This window comes from Sus scrofa, chromosome 12 (assembly GCF_000003025.6).
Source record: "Sus scrofa isolate TJ Tabasco breed Duroc chromosome 12, Sscrofa11.1, whole genome shotgun sequence".
NCBI classification, from domain to species: Eukaryota; Metazoa; Chordata; class Mammalia; order Artiodactyla; family Suidae; genus Sus; species Sus scrofa.
Genome location: NC_010454.4, coordinates 45,081,043 through 45,100,826, shown reverse-complemented (window position 1 = coordinate 45,100,826; position 19,784 = coordinate 45,081,043). Strand labels below are relative to the sequence as shown.

Genomic DNA, 19,784 nt, shown 5'->3' with positions numbered 1-19,784 from the left:
AACATTTTAGAAGTAGAGAACAGATGAGTGGCTGCCAGCAGTTGGGAAGAGGGTAGATGTGGTTATAAACATTAGGGTTCCTGGCACTGGAACTGTTTGGTAACTTTACCATGGTGATGGATACATCCAGGTACATAGGTGATAAAATTGTGCAGAGCAATACACATACATAAATGAGCACAAGCAAAACAGGAAATCTGAATAAAACTGGTAAATTGTATCAATGTCACCATTCTGTGATATTTGGCTGTGGTTATATTATTCTGCAGTTTTGCAAAATGTTACCAGTGGAGAAACTGGGCAAAGTATGAAAAGGATCGTTCCATATTATTCCTTACAATTCCATGTGACTCTACAATTGTCTCAATACAAATTGCAGTTAAGGAGGTCCTGTCGTGCCTCAGTGGTTAACGAATCCGACTAGGAACCATGAGGTTGTGGGTTTGATCCCTGGCCTTGCTCAGTGGGTTAAGGATCCGGCATTGCCGTGAGCTGTGGTGTAGCAGCCTTAGAAAAATACAAAAAGACCAAAAAAAAAAAAAAATTGCCATTAATACAGGAGTTTCTACTGTGGAGCAACAGGATCAGCAGTGTCTCTGGAGCACTGGGATGCAGGTTCGATCCCTGGCCTGGCACAGTGGATTAAGGATCTGGCATTGCAGTGAGCTGTGCTGTAGGTCGCAGATGCAGCTCAGGTCTGGCGTTGCTGTGGCTGTGGCGTAGACCAGCAGCTGTAGCTCCGATTCGACCCCTAGCCTGGGGACCTCCATATGCCACGGGTATGGCCCTAAAAAGCAAAAACAAAAAAGAAAAAAAAGGAAAAGACAGGAGTAGGGGAAGAAAGGACTGAGAATCTAGGATTAGCAGAGGCAAACTATTCCATGTAGAATGGCTAAACAACGAGGTCCTACTGTACAATACAGGGAACTATATTCAATAGCCTGTGATAAACCATAGTGAAAAGAATACAAAGAAGAATGTATAGAGGTTCCCTGGTGGCTCAGTGGGTTAAGGATCTCGTGTTGTCGCTGCTGTGGCTTGGGTCACTGCTTGTGCCATAGATTCTGTCCCTGGCCTGGAAACTGCCACATGCCATTGGTGTGGCCAAATAAACTAATTAAATAAAGCTTACTGTTTTTATGAAATTGAATACTGTGCAGGAATGAAAATAAAGCAACTACTGATACATACAACAACTTGAGTGAGTCATGCAAACATAATATCTAGCTAAAGATGCCAGGTGTCAAACAGTACGTAGTATATAGTGTATCATTCCATTTTATCACAGTGAAAAAAAGCAGGCAAAGCTAATCTATGGCATTAGAGGTCAGGAGAGGAAGGAGGGAGAAACGGAGGATGTAGGAAGCTCCTGAGATGTGCCCTTTCTTGACCTGGGTGGTTTTTTCATGGGTGTGCTCACGTTTCAATAATTCATTTATGGGTTGTGCATTTTTTTAATAAATGTTGCATGTCAATAAAAAGTAAATTCAGGGGAGTTCCCGTCGTGGTTCAGCGGTTAACAAACCCGACTAGGAACCATGGAGTTGTGGGTTCGATCCCTGGCCTTGCTCAGTGGGTTAAGGATCCGGCGTTGCAGTGAGCTGTGGTGTAGGTTGCAGACTCGGCTTGGATCCCATGTTGTTGTGGCCCTGTTGTAGGCTGGCAGCTACAGCTCCAATTAGATCCCTAGCCTGGGAACCTCCATATGCCACAGGAGTGGCCCTAGAAATGGCAAAAAAAAAAAAAAAAAAAGTATATAAGTACATTCAGGAGTTCCCGTTGTGGCACAGCAGAAACGACTCCAACTAGGAACCATGATGTTGCACGTTGGACCCCTGGCTTTGCTCAGTGGGATGGATCCAGCATTGCCATGAGCTGTGGTGTAGGTCGAAGACTCAGCTCAGATCCTACGTTGCTGTGGCTGTGGTGTAGGCCGGCAGATGTAGCTCTGATTTGACCCCTAGTCTGGGAACCTCCATATGCTATGTGCAAGGCCCTAAAAAGACAGCCAAAAAAAAAAGTTAACTCAAGAATAAATTGTCTTAAAGTTCCCATTGTGTCTCAGTGATTAATGTATGCGACTAGTATCCGTGAGGACAAAGGTTCAATCCCTGGCCTCGCTCAGTAGGTTAAGGATCTGGCATTGCTGTGAGCTGTGGTGTAGGTTGCAGACGCAGTTCAGATCTTGCATGGCTGTGGCTGTGGCTGTGGTTTAGGCCAACAGCTACAGCTCAATTTTTTTTTTTTTTTTTTTTTTTTTGTGCTTTTTAGGGCCGCACCCCTGTGGCACAGGGAGGTTCCCAGGCTAGGGGTTGAATCAGAGCTACAGCTGCCGGTCTGTGCCACAGCCACAGCAAGGCCGGATCCTTAACCCACTGAGTGAGGCCAGGGATCCAACCTGCAACCTCATGGTTTCTAGTCGGATTCATTTCTGCTGTGCCATGACGGGAACTCCTGCAGGTCCAATGTCACCCCTAGCCTGGAAACCTCCATATGCTGCGAGTACAGCCCTCAAAAGGCAAAAGACAAAATAACTAACTAAATAAATAAATTGTCTCAATGGTTGTATACATATGTCCAAACTTGCCAAATTTTATATATATTTTTCAATACTTACATTTTATGGTCAATTACACCTCAATAAAATGTTTTTAAAAGTTGAAAAATAGGAGTTCCCGCTGTGGTGCAATGGGATTGGTGATGTCTGGGGGGAGCACTGGGGTGCAGGTTTGATCCCCAGGCTGGTGCAGTGGGTTAAGAATCCATCGTTGCCACAGCTGTGGCTTACTTAGGTGGCCACTATGTCTCAGATCTGATCCCAGGCTATGGAACTCCATTTGCCACCAGGTGGTCAAAAGAAAAAAATAAAGGAATAAACTGCCACCAAGTCTTTTTGGTTGGTCTGGACAAATGAAGCTGCCATTTACTGAAATGGGAAAAATAGTTGGAGAAGCCGATTGGAGGTGGGATCAGGACCTCGGTTATGGATGTTAGGTTTAAGTTGCCTGTTAGAGAAATTCGCAAGTGGGAGATTTCCCAGTTAGTTTAGGGGAGAGGCTTGGCCTGGGCGCAGGGATTCGTGTGTCATCACTGTGTAGAAGTATTTAAAGTCATGCAACACAGTGAGGTCAAAGAAGGAACGAGTGTGAGCGTAAAGAAGCTCAAGGATGGAGTCTCGGGCTGTCTGGGGCCGTCTACAATGAGAGTCGTTACAAGGACCAGATGGCACAGCTCACGTTAGCATCGAGCATGGCGCTCTGTGAGCACTTAGCCTGTGGGAGGAGCTGGTGTTATTTGCTTGGTAGCTGGCTTTATAAAGCCCTCGTGCAGGCTTTCCTTTTTTTCAGATTTTAATTTTATTTGCCGACGGATCACTAAAGTGATATATATGTGGTACTTCTTGAATCCCTGAGCCAACCCTGTGAAAAGAGCTACTGCCCTCTCTCTCTCATGAAATAAGTGAGGAGCACGGAGGTGGAGAAACTTGCCCAAGGTCACACAGTGTCTGAGCCAGAACCAGGACTGGCGGCCAGACTTCCAGACTCTGAGGCTCCTGCTCTTGTCACTGCTTCCTGTTGACTTTCAGAAAAGGGAGGCCCTGGTGGCCGCACTGGGACCAAACTCTGAGATGGCCCTGGTTAACCTTAGTGGCAGGGGCAGCGGACTGGCCAGAGGAGAGGACCAGAGGGGCCTTAGGCAGCGGGCTTACTGAAAGCGGCGTGAAGGATGCCGAAGCAAGCAAGGAAAGGGGCGATGATTGGGGAGGGGGGCATCAGCCCTTATGCTAAAGCCCATGAACTTGGAGTGCGGGGAGCACCTGACCTCTTCCGCAGAGCCTGGAACCAGGCTCAGGAAGGGGAGTGGAGAGGACAGGGCCTTTGTCCATGCCTGTAAAGGCCTGCCCAGGCTGTCCCTCCTCACCTGGTCTGCCATGGATCCAGGATGTGGCAGCCGAGGGCCCAGGTGCAGACTGGGCTCCTTGTGCTTCTGACTCCAGTTTGGGAACTGGGTAGGGGGCCCAGGGCTTACTCCCATTCCCTGCTATGCCCAGTCCCTGGGCCTGAGGGCCCAGCACAGAGGGGGTTAAGAGCCTTGGGACCTTTGCCTGGGGCGGGGTGGGGGCAGGGAACTGTCACAGGAACCTTGTCTGGCCTGATAATCCCGGCTGCCTATCTCTTTCATAACAGCTGTGAAGCGCACAGGTGGTCCTGGCTGGGAGGGAGAGAAGTGAGGGCCTTGCTGATGGCGGGAAGGATTTGAGGAGGGAGGGACACCCAGGCTCCCTGGAGATCTTTTCCCACCTCACAGCTGCCTTCAGGACTGTGCCGGGAGGCTGGGGCGGGCATGGCCTGAGTCTGGACATGGGGGCTGCCGCTGACGGAGAGAGCAGGGACTAGGAGCTGATGAACAGGCTTAGGGAGGTGTGGTTTGCCACGTTTCTAGTTCTGCCTCACTATGAGCCTAGGCAGTGTGCAGCAGGTAGGTGAGTGAGCACACCTGCCCCACACACACACTGCCGTTCCCCCAGGGAGGATGAGCAGCAAAGCCCGATGCAAAGCCATTTCCTGACCTCCTGTTATATATGAGCCAGGCTCCAGGTTAGAAATTTTCACCTCCTCCATCTCACTTCATCTGTTCAACAATCATGAAATAGAGGAGTTCCCATCGTGGCTCAGCAGGTTAAGAACCTGACTAGTATCCATGAGGTTGCAGGTTCAATCCATGGCTCGGATCCCGTGTTGCTGTGGCTGTGGTGTAGGCTGGCAGCTGCAGCTGTGATTCGACCCCCTAGCCTGAGAACTTCCATATGCTGCAGGTGCAGCCCTCAAACAAAAAAGATCATGAAATAGAAGGCATTTTAAGTCCATTTTATGAAAAGGAAGCCAAGGCTTTAAGAGCAGGGCAGGGCCCAGGCCCACTGGGCAGGTTGTGGTGGAGCCCAACCTCTGACAGATCCACAGCTGTGCTTTTTCCTTCCGGCTCTGAGTCAGGCCTGGGCTGGAAGAAAAGCAAGAACTCTAAGGTATGACTCCCGAACCGAGCAGGCTGAGGCTCTGGTTCAAGCCGCAGATGGCCTGTGATTCCAGGTCATGTGAGCTCCGTGCAAGGAGGTCAAAGGAGGGAGAGAGGATTGCAGTCGGGTTGGGGTTGGCCCACAGCAGGTGTGGAAGAGGCTTAAAAAGGGCTGGGACGGGTGGGAGGATCTGAGGAAGCGGAAGCCAAGAGGGAATCCTGCTCGCTCTGGCCAGGGGCTTCCCACACACTCTTTCACTGAGTCTTCCCAAAGTCAGCCCCATTTTAGAGACGAGGAGACCACAGCACAGAGAGATGAAGCTTGCACTGTGCTCCGAATCACGTCACTGGTAAGTGGCAAAGCTTGGGTCTGATTCCAACCTCTCTGAAAGCTTGGGTTTTATTCCACCCCCTCTGAAACTCTAAAAGGCCCCACAGAGACAGGCAAATCAACCTCATTCACAGCAGCTTTGCAGACAGAGCCTGGGGCCTAGCGTCTGGAGAACAGAGTTGTAGTTTTGCCTCTTTTCCCGATTACTCTGTGACCCAGGGCCAGGAGTTTCCTCCTGGAGTCTCAGTTTCTCGACTATAAAATTGGCATGCTGGAGTGCCTGCTGTGGCACAGTGGTTAAGAGTCTGATTGCAGAAGTTCCCCTTGTGGCTCAGTGGGAAGGAATCTGACTGGTATCCATGAGGATGCGGGTTCAATCCCTGACCTCACTCAGTGGGTTAAGGATTTGGCATTGCTGATAGCTGTGGTATAGATTGCAGATGAGGCTCGGATCTGACATTGCTGTGGCTGTGGTATAGGACGGGAGCTGCAGCTCCAATTCGAGTCCCAGCCTGGGAACTTCCCTATGCCACATGTGCAGACCTGAGAAACCAAAAAAAAAAAAAAAAAAGAGTCCAATTGCAAGGCTTGGGTCTCTGGAGGTGAGAGTCCAATCCCCAGCCTGGCACAGTAGATTCAAGGATCTGGCTTAGGTTGCAGCTACTGCTGATTCAGTCTCTGGCCTGGGAATTTCCATGTGCCATGGGCACAGCCATGAAAAAAATAAAATAAAATTAGCACGCAGGCATCTTTTGGAGACTGATGGACATTGGCAAAGTCCCCAGGAAATCCACTGCTAGGCCCCTACTGCGTCCGAGTTGCTCGTTTGGTGGAAAGTCATGGAGAGCGTAAGGGAGAGAACTTGGGAGCGTGTCGAGAACTTGGGCACATGCTGGGCTCTGTCTGTGGGGCCTCTGTTCAGCGTAAAGCTTTCTCTGAGCACCTCCTATGATGAGGCTCATGAAGGGCGTTGGGGCCACAGAGAAGAATCAGACAAGACGCTGCTTGTGGAGTCGTCGAGGACAAATAAAGGATCAGATGACTTCTCACAACGAGCTGAGGAACAGAGCAGGTCCAAGCCTGGATGCAGGGAGCAAGTGCCAGGGAGGGTTGGAGAAGCTTCACAGGCCAGGCGAGAGGAAACCAAGTCAGGAGAGAAGGCAGTCACCTCTCACAAAGCCCTCGCTATCACATGGAGAGTCAGGACAAGCTCAGTCTGCCAGCTTCTCTTTTTCACACCTGTTAAGCTCCTAGAACCACGCTAGGCTCTTGCTTTGGGTCCCCTGTATCTAAAGAAAAACAGGTGAGAATTCCCAGAACTTCTTTTTCCTTTTTTATTATTTTTGGCCTTGCCAGCAGCATGCAGAAATTCCCAGGCGACGGATTGAACCCGAGCCACAGCAGTGACAACACCAGGTCCTTTAACTCCCTGAGCCACCAGGGAACTCCCCCAGAACTACTACTTCTGTTTTTTTTTTTCCTTTTTTACGCACCTGAGGCTTATGGAAGTTCCTGTGTCCACAGCCACAACAACGCTGGATCCTTAACCCATAGAATGAGTCCAGGGCTCAAAACTGCATCCTCAGGGACACTATGTCAGGTTCCTAACCCACCAAGCCATAACAGGAACCCCACCCCCCTGAACTTTTTTAAGTAGTTGGTTCAAAGATGAGTTTTTTTTTTTTTTTTTTAAGTTTCCATAGTGGCACAGCAGAAATGAAACCGCCTAGGAACCATGAGGTTGTACGTTGGATCCCTGGCCTCGCTCAGTGGGTTAAGGATCTGGCGTTGCTGTGAGCTGTGGTGTAGGTCGCAGAAGCAGCTCGGATCTTGTGTTGCTGTGGCTGTGGTGTAAGCTGGCGGCTGTAGCTCCGATTCGATCCCTAGCCTGGGAACCTCCATGTGCCACAGGGGTTCGGCCCTAAAAAGACAAAAGACTAAAATAAAATAAAAAACAAGATGAGTTTTGCTGCTGACTGTGCTATGAGTGAGACATTGAATTTTGGGGACTTTTTTTTTTTTTTGTCTTTTTTGTCTTTTGTCTTTTTAGGGCCGCTCCCGTGGCATATGGAGGTTCCCAGGCTAGGGGTCTAATCGGAGCTGTAGCTGCTGGCAACACAAGATCCGAGCCACGTCTGCAACCTACACCACAGCTCACAGCAACACCGGATCCTTAACCCACTGAATGAGGCCAGGGATTGAACCCACAACCTCGTGGCTCCTAGTCAGATTTGTTTCCGCTGCGCCACAATGAGAACTCTGGGGCTTTCTTTTATCTTCATGCAAAATTGCCAGCTTGGAGTTCCCGTTATGGCTCATCGGTAACAAACCCAACTAGTATCCATGAAGACATAGGTTCATTCCCTGGAGTCGCTTGGTGGGTTAAGGATCTGGTGCTGCCATGAGCTGCGGTGTAGGTCACAGACGAGGCTCAAATCTGGCGTTGCTGTGGCTGTGGTGTAGGCCAGCAGCTACAGCTCCGATTTGAACTCTAGCCTGGGAACCTTCATATGCTGTGGGTGCGGCCCTGAAAGAAAAAACAAAACAAAAAAAGACACAAAACTGCCCACTTTATGAAACTTAGTAAAACAACCATGAGGAAATTAAGAGTAATTTTACCAGCTGAGTCCAGTTTTTTGGGTATTGTGTCTATGTGGGCATCATACGTGTGTGCTGTGTATGTGCCTCTGTACCTGTGGGTATCAGCTGCTGCCTTACTATTCCTCACAGGGTCATGGGTTCCCAGGTGCTGAAAGATGGAGGGAAGCCTGAAGCTTTGCACGATACCCTCCCCTTCGCTGGGCCTCAGTTTCCTATAAAAGGAGGGAGTTGTATTCCATGACTTTTTTTTTTGGCAACACCTGTGCCATGTGGAAGTTCCTGGGCCCGGGATGGAACCCGAGCCACTGCAGTGACAATACCAGATCCTTAACCCTCTGTGCCACCAGGGAACTCCTTGAATCCCACAATTTTTAAGGACTCTTGGCAGATCTGACCATCCTTAATTTCATCACTTGCCGTGTGATTTAAGGATTTCATCCAAAGAAGGCCTAAATAAGAGTCTAAGTTTAAAGTTGCCGTCAGAGTTCCCGTCACGGCTCAGTGGCTAACGAATCCGACTAGGAACCATGAGGTTGCGGGTTCGGTTCCTGCCCTTGCTCAGTGGGTTAAGGATCCGGCGTTGCCGTGAGCCATGGTGTAGGTTGCAGACATAGCTTGGATCCTGCGTTGCTGTGGCCCTGGAATAGGCCAGCAGCTATAGCTCCGATTCGACCCCTAGCCTGGGAACCTCCGTATGCCATGGGAGCAGCCCAAGAAAATGGCAAAAAGACAAAATAAATAAATAAATAAAAATAAAGTTGCCATGTCAGGGATTAGAATTAGACTTTAGAAGGTTAAGGTCCCAGACCAGCCCACCTTGGTCTCAGGAGAGCTGAGAAACTCCTAGTCTGCAGCAAAAACTGTTAGCATACAAGGCTTGGCCCAAGGACCAGGATGTGTCCTCCAGCCCCATGCTGGCCGGGCAAGGGGCAGAGTCTCCCTGTGACGTGCAGAAAGGGAGAAGGCCTCCAATCCTAGCTCCCCTCAGGGCTCTAAGGAGGTGGAAGGATGGCAAAGCAGCCATCCAGGAGATAGCCCTCAGCACAAAGTGTCCTCAGTGGCCCCTGCACGCTCCTGATAAACAGGAGGGCCCCCACCCTGATAGCCCCAAGTCTGCTAATCAGGGTCCCCAGACCACCACACCCAGGCTCAGACTCTCCTCCAGCCACACCCTGATCATAGCTCCCTCCACCCTAGGCCAGGGCCATGGTCCCAAGATCTCTGGCTGGTGGAGATATCTCTCTCCAGCTCCAGGACCCCTGGGTTCTTTCCAGGCTCACCTTTGAACTTGGCCCCCAGGGACTAAGCAAAAACCTAGCCAGTGAATGGCACAAATTTGAAGCCTTTATTCTGGTCAAGGAGCCTGAACTATCTGGGGGATCTCTGAGTAGAAGGGGCCTTGCAGGTTGAGGTCGCAGGACGGGAAAGGGGGGTGCCAGGCAGGCAGGAATAGACAGGGATAATTCCTTACTGGGTTAGAGCACTTGGGTCTCTAAAGGCTTCTCACCCGTTTCTCACTTAATTCTTAAAACTTGGCAAGATACATAGTACCACCAAAGCTCAGAAAAGTGGTACTTTGCCCCCCCACCCCCAGTCACACAACTGGTTCCATATGTGCTGGCCTCCGATCGGGGCCTTTGACCTGAGTTAACACTTGGAAGCACCTTGTGAGGTAGGTGTGCGTGGTGCCCATTTGACCTCCAAGGAAGCAGTTTGTCTGGGGTCAGAGCTGGATGCAGTGGAGTTGGGACTGTCACTCAAGGTCTGTTACCTCTGAAACTGGGTGCTCTCAATGGCCTCCAGCTGCTTTCAAGAGTCTTTGATGAGTTTTCAGATGGTCAACAGGCCTCATCTGTGGCCTTGAGTAAGGGCCTGTGGGGAGGAGGGGAGGTAGGAATGGAGCTACTTGAACCCCTTCTGTGGGCCAGCGCCAGCCCTGCCCTGAGTGCTTCCCTGCAGTTAATTACCTCTGCCTCACAGCTTTACCAACCGACTGTTAGGATTCTTGTTGACAAGGGGGCGCGAGCAGGACTGGCCTGAAAGGGCTGCAGCTTTGTCTGCCTCCCCAGGGCAAAGCCTCGCCCCCCCCATCACACCCAGTTCGGCTCCACGTGGTCTGTAATCCTACACAGTCGTTTCTTTAGTCATTTCTCTGTGGCAAAGCTACATCGGTGAATAAACCAGGCCCTCTAAATGTGAATAACCAAACAAATAAGTGAGCCCTTAACAGGGGGCGGTTGACCAGCCAGGGAAGACTTCCCTGCAGAGGTGTCGCTCAGAGATCTGAAGAGGGAATGAGTTAACGAGGGAGTTCCCATCATGGAGCAGCGGAAACAAATCGGACTAGGAACCATGAGGTTGCAGGTTTGATCCCTAGCCTTGCCCAGTGGGTTGGGGATCCGGTGTTGCCGTGACCTGTGGTGTAGGTCGCTGACTCAGCTTGGATCCTGCATTGCTGTGGCTGTGGTGTAGGCCGGCAGCTGTAGCTCCAATTTGACCCCTAGCCTGGGAATCTCCATATGCTGCAGGTGTGGCCCTAAAAAGCAAAAAAAAAAAAAAAAAAAGGAGTTAACGAGGCAAGAAAGGAGGGAAGATGATGTCAAACAGAGGGCAGAACATGTGCCAAGGTTCTGTGAGGGCAGGAGGCAAAACACTTCCAAGGACCCAAAAGAAGGTTGGATCTCTCCTCTCCCCATCCTGGCCTCATCTGCCCCTTGGAGGAAGCGGGCAGCTGCCTCCCAGCACACAGACCAGATGGTCAAGGAGGGAGGAGCGAAGAGGCAGAAAAGCAGATGCGTCCTGCAGGATGGGGTCCACATAACAGAGGCCCTGCCTTGAGGAGTCTCTACCCCAAGAGTGTCACCTTCCCGGGAGGCAGAGGACCCGGTATGCTAGGCTCTCCCTCTAGGTGCCTTCAGCTCTGAAGGGCTGGCCCTACCCATTCTGACGCTGGCTCCCATGGCAGCTTGCGATTCAGCTGCCTGCAAATCTTCTGGCAGTTGACGCCACCTAGAAGACCTCACCATGGCAGACGTGGCCACGGGACCTGGCCCCCTTCGGTTCAGCCTAAACACAGGCAGGGGCCTGGGGCCGGACATTTAGGTCAGAGTTTGCCCCGAGATCCAGCTGTCCTCCCTGCCTAACGGAGATTGGAACTGACATTCCTGCCACCACCTCCTCCACCAAGGCTGGGACTAGCAATTAGGCCCTGAAGGAGGCACGGGGGGAGGGTGTTTTCCCTCCTCCCAGACCCGGGCCCAGCAGTTGGTTAGGTGACCAGCTTCAAGGGGATGGGAGGGAAGGCATAGCAAGGTCCATAAAAGAGTTTGTGACAAAGGGCCTAAGAGAGAGAAAGGCCAGAGATCTTCAGTCCAAGGAGTCTAGCAGGGAAAGGGTTAATAGGCAGCACCTTCCAGAACCCGGGAAAGTGCCCCACCCAAGGGGAGGGGCTGGCCAGCTGGTGGATTAAAAAGGGAGCTGGTTGAGTGGAGAGGCAGGGACAGGGCCTCCCTGCATCCAGAGGCCTCCTCGGTCTGCAGGTCTGCAGTTCCAGCTGCAGGTAAGTGTCCCCTTCTGGGTCTGTCTGCTTGTTGGTCTGATCAGAGGGAAGCTTTTGCTTCATTTTGCCTTTTGCTTCCTGGCACTGAGTCCCTAAGATCAACAGACTTTGGCTCTGAAGGGCTCTTCGGGTCAGGCCCCTTCAGGCTGCCCTTGACCATGGAACCCAGGAGGGCCTGGCCTGGGAATTGTGGAGTGGGGAGCCCTGTGTGCCCAGCCCTGACCTGCCCCCAGTGCCTGGCTCTCTGCCACAGTGCTTGCCAAGCCATGCTCCCTGCACCTCCTGCAGGGCCCTGGCTGGGATATCATCATATACTGTAAGTTTGCGATGAGACACTACAGTATAGATGATGTACTAGTCCGGGTGCTCCCAGCTCTGGAGCCTGACGAGAGTAGGGGACGCCGCGAGCCCACACAGCCCTATCCCCGCCTGCCGACCGCCAGGGCACTTGGGGGTGGCGAGCAAACCGTTACCATTACTGAGTTTAGTAATGGTAACGGTTCTCTTGCTGCACCCAGAAAACGTGCCAAGAAGACTGCTCGAGACCCCAGAGCGGACTGCTGAAGGGGGAGACTCCAGCTCAGACAACTGGCGGGGGGCGGGGGGTTTCTCTGTCCTGTTCTAAAGAAATAAAGATAAAGGCTAGGATGCTTGTCTTTTAACTTTATTAGAGAGGGCTGGGTGGGCGGCACGATCTCACTTGGGACACATGGGTCCTCACACAGCTGCGAGGTGCAGGAACTAAGGGGAGAGGGGAAGGATCTCCTCAGCTAACAACCGGCACCCTGGGAGAAACCAGCCCAGTGCCAGGCAGGAGCGGTGCCACAGCGCTCCTGCCCCCACACCAAAGGGCCAGCTTCTAAGACCTTAGCAGCTCTAGCCCCAGGGAGTGGAACCACCTGGCAACCGAGCTAAGGTGGGTTCCTTCCCCCAACAGGCAGCACAGCTGGGCAGGTGCTGTGTGGACTCGGCCAGGCCAGGCCAGCAGTTAGCCAGTCAGCCAGCGACCAAGACCCTCCCCAGACCCTGTGGGCCCGGGTCGGGGGCAGTTCTGGTCTGGTCCGCGGCTCCCGCCAGCATCTTGGGCAGGGACACTTCAGGAAAGACAGCAGACGGTGGTCACTTGAGGAGTTTCACAGACAGGCGGAGCTGAACCTCACAGAGGAAGATGTCCATGAGGTCTTGGCCCACCTCCTGTGCAATCTGGGAGATCAAGTGCCCCTTTGGACCGATCAGGAGCCTCTGGGGATGGATAAAGAGGGACGTGAGCCTGCTCCCAGGGCTCGCAGGAAGGCTTGGCCCCTCCTCCTAGCTTGGCCCTGCTTACCATATGAGATTCCTTGGGCACCAGAAGCTTTTGTTCAATCACCAGCTGCCCGCTTGGCCCTTCCTCCCACATCATCGTCTTCTGCACAGGGAGACAGTGGGACTGGTCAGGCAGGCCACTATCGCACCTCTTTGGGACCCACTGTCCCGCTCTAGGTGTGTGCCTGGTGGCGAGCCCACAGCCCCCTCACTGGGCCTGCACCTGCTGCACTCCATAGGGCACCTCCTGGGGCAGGTACTCTAGCAGCTTCTCTCGGACAATGTTGGCGCAGATCTCCTGAGGCGTCTGGCTGGTGAGAACTCCACTGTGGAACTCCCAGGGCCCGGGCCGGGCCTGTGCCAGGAGGTATTGCTAAGGGCACAGAGGGAGTAGGTGGGCATCTCAGTCCCAAGCAGGACTCCCCAGTCCCTCACTTCCAGGAGGAACACTGAGGCTTGTCTTTACATGGTGGAGACCAAGGGCCAGGCTACGGTCAAGGCTAACTGACCTTTAGTATTTTCACATCCTCCTGGCTTAGAGCGGACAACATGAAGATCTCCTGGAAGTGGGGCCAGCCAGTCCTCTGAGGGTCTCCCACAGACTCTGTGTCTGGGCCCTTAGCAGCTGGGCCGGGGCGACGAGCATCCCGCTGTGAGCGCAAGGCCTTCCTCACCGTGAGCTTCTTGCCGTTGACCACGCCTTCGGTGAGGGCTGCCGTGAGCTCCAGGAGAACTGACTTCTGCTTCAGGCGATCCACCTGGGGGTGGGGGTGGGCCGGGGACTGTGGTCAGCAAGATGGGGGCCTTGAAGGAGACCCCTTCCTCAGGTAGGTGGTGCTCACCTTGTTCATGACAAGGATGCTGGGCACTTGGGAGAACTGGGTCAAGCACTGGAGCACCTGCGGGCTGAGCTGGTTCCGAGTCCACTGGTCCGAGACATCCACAAGAACCACAACTGGAAGATGGGTGGCAGGGGGAGGCAAAGAGATGCCCACTCTTTCCCCATTCCCCCAAATTTCCAGGGTATGGGCTCTGGCCAACCCCACCCCCAAAACTACCAGGAATGAGAGACCATGACCATGTAAACTGGGCTTCAGATGCCCATCCCGAGCCTAACCCAGATCAGCAGATTCCATGCTCTTCCACGGATCTTCCAACAAAGAGGGCTCCAAATGATGCCTAAGGGACAGATGCGTGTCGGTCAGGAGGGTCTTTTTCCTTCTCTCTTTTTATTGAAGTACAGTTGATTTACAATGCACCAGGTGTACAACAAAGTGATTAAGTTATACATATATATGTTTCTTCAGATTCTTTTCCAATTATAGGTTATTAAAAGATATTGAATATAGTTTCTTATGCTAAAGAATAGGTCCTCGTTGTTCATCTATTTCATAGATAGTAGTGCGTTTTATATGCAGCAGTAGCGGTATAATCCCAAATTCCTATTTTACTCCTTTCCCCCCACCCCAAGCAAGGGTCTTATGACTGATGCTCTCCAAAGGATGGATGGGGTGTGAAAAGAGGGGTTTCCAGCCTCTAGAAGGGACTCTTCCCCACCCCCTCCTCAACACCTTCCCCCTACCACCCCGTTTCCACAGCTATTTACCTTTTCTGTTTATCAGGGCTGATGAGACCAGGAGTATCAAGTAGAATCTAAAATCAGGAAAGAGAGATTCCCCCACCCCAGAGGAAAGATTATGACTGAGAAGCAAAAGGCCACCCACCTTTGATGTCAGGAGCCTGCCCCCACTTTTTGGCCAAGCTAACTTTGGATTTTTACCCTCCACCTTGTTTTAACTCTAGACGGGATTTAGGAGGAAGAGGATGACTGTGAATACTTGGAAGATTAGGAAGTGGTAAAGAGGCAATGAGACTTTTCTGAGTAGATGCCAGAGAGGGAAGGCAGAGGGAAATACATCAGGCTTAAAGGAAGAGGAGACCCCCTCTTCCCCCAGAGAAGTGAGTCTAAAGATAATAATTTTCTTCAGGTCTAACAGGAAGGGAGACCCTTTTAGCTTGGCTCTCTGTCCTGTTTGCTGGACGTCCATTGCAAGTACCCACCACCTGGGCCTCTTTCTCTGTGATGACCCCCAGAGCTTGGCTGCGAGTGGTGTGCACCTTCTTGGAGACAGGGAACACCTGCCAGGAACAAAGAAGTCCCAAGTGAGGTTCCCAGATCCCTCTAGAACAATCCACGAAGGCACAGTAAGAAGTGAGAAACAAAAAAGGAAGGGGGCCAAGGACGTAACATACTTTTCGGCCCAGCAGCTTGTTGGAGAGTGTTGACTTCCCTGCATTTGGGGCACCCAGGATGACTACTCGTAGGACCCGGGGGTTCTCAGGCATGTCAGGGCGGTGGACCAAGAGGAGATCCTGCTCATCTGTAGGTGGGGATGGGAGGGGAGTGAGAGGTAGTGCAATCTGGATCCCCTGTCAGGTACCCAGTCCTACTTATCCACAAAGAGAGTATGGGTACAAGATTAGTGAACCAGGTTGAAGCCAAGATCTGGCTTTGAGATTCAGATTGTCCATTAGTTTATTGCCTTTATGAAGTTATCTGCCTTCGGAGGTCCTGTCGTGGCTCTGTGGTAACGAATCCGACTAGCATCCATGAGGATGTGGGTTTGATCCCCCGCCTTGCTCAGTGGATTGGGGAATCTGGTATTGCTGTGAGCTGTGGTTTAGGTCGAAGATGCAGTTCGGATCCTGAGCTGCTGTGGCTGTGGCTTAGGCTGGCAGCTGTAGCTACAATTTGACCCCTGGCCTGGAAACTTTCATATGCTGCAGGTGCGGTCCTAAAAAAAAAAAAAAAAAAAAAAAAAAAAAGTTATCTACCCTCTCTAAGCCCCTTAATCTTCTCATATGTGAAACAGAAATGACATTAACAGTACCCACTTACTGTACAACCTTTTTTTTGACAACTGGTAATTGTGTAAAACTACACAAAACAATGCCTGGCACTTAATATTCAATAACCTTTTGGAATTGTATTGTGTAGCTATGCCCAGTAAATGTACGCACGTGTGACAGTACAGCTATACCAGATGAAGCCAGAAATCCCTCCAGCTCTATCTCAACCTACTAAGGATGCTATGAAGGCTCTGCAAGCTTTCTCACTCTTTCTGTACTCATTCATTTTCTTTTTTTTCTTTTTTCGCTTTTTAGGGCCTCACCCACGGCATATGGAAGTTTCCATACTAGGGGTCGAATCGGAGCTGTAGCTGCCAACCTATGCCACAATCACAGCAACATGGGATCCGAGCTGTGTCTGTGACCTATACCACAGCTCAAAGCAACACCAGATCCTTAACCCACTTAGCGAGGCCAGGGATCGGAACCTGCCACCTCATGGTTCCTAGTCAGATTCATTTCTGCTGTGCCATTTTTGCTTTTTTTTTTTTTTTTTTTGTCTTTTTGTCTTTTGTTGTTGTTGCTATTTCTTGGGCCGCTCCCACAGCATATGGAGGTTCCCAGGCTAGGGGTTGAATCGGAGCTGTAGCCACTGGCCTACGCCAGAGCCACAGCAACGAGGGATCCAAGCTGCGTCTGCAACCTACACCACAGCTCACGGCAACGCCGGATCGTCAACCCACTGAGCAAGGGCAGGGACCGAACCCGCAACCTCATGGTTCCTAGTCGGATTCGTTAACCACTGCGCCACGACGGGAACTCCCCATTTTTGCTTTTTAGAGTCAAACTTCAGGCATATGGAAGTTCCCAGGCTAGGGATCACAAATCACAGCTACAGCTGCCAGCCTACACCACAGCCACAGCAACAAGGGATCCAAGCCACATCTGCCACCTACACCACAGCTCACGGCAATGCTGGTTCCTTAACCCACTGAGTGAGGCCAGGGATGAAACCCACATCCTCATGGATACTAGACACATTCATTTCCGTTGTGCCACAGTGGAAACTGCATGTATTTACTCCTTATGACATCGCAATGCAATTACCAGTTTTGGTGCCCAGCCTCCCTACCAGACGCTAGCCTATGCTACCCTGAATAGAGGATGCAATTTCCAGGTACACAGTTGACCCTTGAACAATATGGATTTGAACTGCGCTGGTCCGTTTATATGCTTTTTTTTTTCTTTTTTTTTTTTTTTTTGACTAAATGTGTACTACACGATCTACGGTTGGTTGAATCCTTGGGAATCCTAGAAACAGAGGAACTACATATATAGAAAGCCAACTATAAGTTATAGGAGGATCTTCCGTAGCGCACGTTCAGCACCCCTAATACCCCCTACTCCCTGTTGTTCAGGGTCTTGACAAGTAGATGAGAGCACTTATTGGGTCGCGTCTGCTCCACTGTGGCTCTTTAATCTGCTGCTCTTGTGAGCCTCTGTGGTTGTGACCACATCAGTTCCCTCTGGCTTGAAAACTCCTAGAACCTAGTACCTCTCTCCTGTGAGACCTTCCACTTCTCACCTTTCGCCCTCAAAATCATTTTCTCTTCCTTCCTTTTTTTTTTTGGTTTTGGCGTGCAGCTTGATGTGGGATCTCACTTCCCAAACTAGGGACTGAACCTGAACGCAGCGGTGTGAAAGCGCCGAATCCTAACCACTAGACCACCAGTGAACTCCCAAGATCGTTTCCTACAACACAGGGCCAAAGATGCTATGCCCAGAGCTGAAGGGTTGCCAGGACGTGGGACTTTCGGTGCTAAAACCGTCACGGACGCGTACAAATCTGTCTGAGCCCTTTACCTCTGTGCATGGACACGGCGGGGACGTGAAAAGTCAACGAACTATCGGGCTGAGAGAGTCCGAGGAAGCAGTCCAAGGCTGAGCTGTGGCCATTAGGGCGAGAAGCCGAGGCTAGGCGGGGACCAGAGAAAGCCTGGCTCGCGACACAGGAAATGCACCTCCGCTGACTGCCCAAGAGCGAGGGGAGCCGGGCCGCGCACTCTCTCGCAGCCTCTGGGCCCCGCGTCCAGACCCCTAAGACGGTCCGAAGGAGCGCAATCCCTTGCCAGCCGGGGGCAGCCATGGCAGCCGCAAGGCACTGCGGGAACTGGCCGGGAACGCACTTCCGATTGGACAGAGAGATGGAGAAGCGAGCGAGCAGGAGAGAGCTAGACCGGCCCAAACAGAGCGGAGGCACATGGGACGTTGGGGCTGAGCTGGAGGAGGGGCCCCTCTGGAGCCTCTCCCAGGCTAAGGAAAGGGGAAAATGTGTATTTAGGGTTTGTGTGAGCGTGACGATCGTTTTGGATTCCAGTGCACATCGTATTTTTTGCTCCTCCTGCCAAAGTTTTGTAAAAGGTCCTTCTTACCCTAACTCGTGAAAGCCTACATCTCCCATGAGGCCACGCGGCGAAATCGTTCTTTCTTAGCGCCAGACTTCACTCAGCAGGAGAAACTCGCAAGTCGAAGGAGGGATGATCCGGGGCGTGGGAGCGTCAGGTCTTTTTAGTCCTCTCCAGCCCCGGGTTTGCGGAATCCCCTCCTAGTGCGCCTCTGGCTTAGTTTAGCGTCGGCAGCGGCCTCCGGCAGTCTGTACAGTTCCTTTATGGGAGAATCCATGTAAGGAGTTGTCCGTGGGTAGGTATTCTGATAGGCAGCAGACCCGAATTTCCCTCCTGAAAACCTCGGCTACTCTCTCCTCTCTGAGACCATTCCTTTCTGGAGAAAAACCTAAGGGTCTGCAAAGAGAGAAAAAGCTACTTAGTCACCTAGCGTCTCCCCGACTGCCTTAGCGGCCTGAGGAACCTCTTACATCTTGGCCGTTTTGTCGCCTTGAGCCCTCTCTTCATACTTTGAAACCTCAATCAGACTCTTGGAATTGAGAGAGAACTCTTGCAGGGATTGGAGGTGCTGAGGATACAACAGTGAACTAAATGGACAAAAATTTCCAGCACGGGACTTTTATCCTGGTGTGTGTGTGTGTGTGTGTGTGTGTGTGTAACAGAGACATACATTAGTACATTAGTGACCTAAAAGGAGCAGTTTAAGTAGAATGGTAGAATGGTTTGGGTGAAAGCCTAAATGGAGTGGATTTAAGAGAAAATGAAAGAGTAATTGAGTTCCCCTCGTGGCTCAAGAGGTAACTATCCTGACTAGTATCCACGAGAAGGCTGGTTCGATCCCTAGCCTCACTTGGTGGGTTAAGGATCTGTGTTGCAGTGAGCTATGGTGTAGGTCACAGAGGTGGCTTGGATCCTGCCAGGAACTGAAGGCAGCCAGAGTATGTATACAACTCTTACTAGGGGAGCAGAGCAAAAAGGAGTGGTAATACAAGAGGGAAGAGGGTGGGATTTTCTTTTCTTTCTTTTTTTTTTTCTCATTTTTTGCTTTTTATGTCCGCACTGGGGCAGCATACGTAGTTTCCCAGGCTAGAGGTCTAATCGGAGCTACAGCTGCTGGCCTACACCACAGCCACAGCAACACCAGATCCGAGCCTCATCTGTGATCTACACCACAGCTCATGGCAATGTGAGTTACTTAACCCACTGAGGGAGGCCAGCGATCGAACCTGCAACCTCATGGTTTCTAGTCGGATCTGTTTCCACTGTGCCACAACAGGAACCTCTCTCTCTTTTTTTCTAATGGGAAGTTTTTGTTTGCTCATGGCAGTGACCAAGTGGAGAGGAAAAAATTGATGATATAGGACAGAGAGGGGAGAATTGTTGGAGAATGGCAGGAACCAACTGGCTGGGCTGTTGTTGAAAGAGTGGAGGCTGAATGTCTAGAAAGGGTCTGAGTGACACAGGATTGACAGAGCCTGGGCTGCCAAATGCACTGATGGTTTGCAAATGATGTCAGGCGCCAGCTTTCAGGCTGCCTGCTCTGTTAGTAGAAGAAACAACTGTTTTGGAACAAGATATTCCGGATGTTCTTCTGGCATATGGGTGTCCACAAAACAAGATTTTACTAAATACAGGACAGCCAATGATGAGAAAAATATGAATCTTCTTTCATGGACAGTTAGGTGAAATGTATTTCTTTCTTTTTTAGGGCAACACCCAG

General features: G+C 51.3%; 1 protein-coding gene and 2 non-coding genes across 4 annotated transcripts; 2 read left to right on the top strand and 1 right to left on the bottom strand.

Moving 5' to 3' along the window:
- On the bottom strand, positions 9,549-17,896 carry ERAL1 (Era like 12S mitochondrial rRNA chaperone 1). 2 transcript variants are annotated; one of them, XM_021067490.1, is made up of 10 exons: positions 17,523-17,841; positions 15,063-15,190; positions 14,871-14,948; positions 14,416-14,462; positions 13,927-13,988; positions 13,652-13,764; positions 13,319-13,567; positions 13,033-13,182; positions 12,832-12,912; positions 9,549-9,817 (listed from the first exon to the last, which is right to left on the bottom strand). In XM_021067490.1, exons 1-10 carry the CDS (start codon positions 17,803-17,805, stop codon positions 9,794-9,796), a joined length of 1,215 nt encoding a protein of 404 aa, XP_020923149.1. In that variant the 5' UTR covers positions 17,806-17,841; the 3' UTR covers positions 9,549-9,793. The 2 variants fall into 2 exon arrangements, with proteins under 2 accessions (XP_020923149.1, XP_003131840.3); XM_003131792.5 differs by lacking the exon at positions 9,549-9,817 and adding an exon at positions 12,153-12,746 and having other exon boundaries at positions 17,523-17,896.
- On the top strand, positions 11,794-11,869 carry MIR144 (microRNA 144). Its single transcript, NR_128419.1, has one exon. It is a non-coding gene; the product is annotated as a microRNA 144 (primary transcript).
- Positions 11,955-12,019, top strand: MIR451 (microRNA 451). The gene has a single exon (NR_038598.1). It is a non-coding gene; the product is annotated as a microRNA 451 (primary transcript).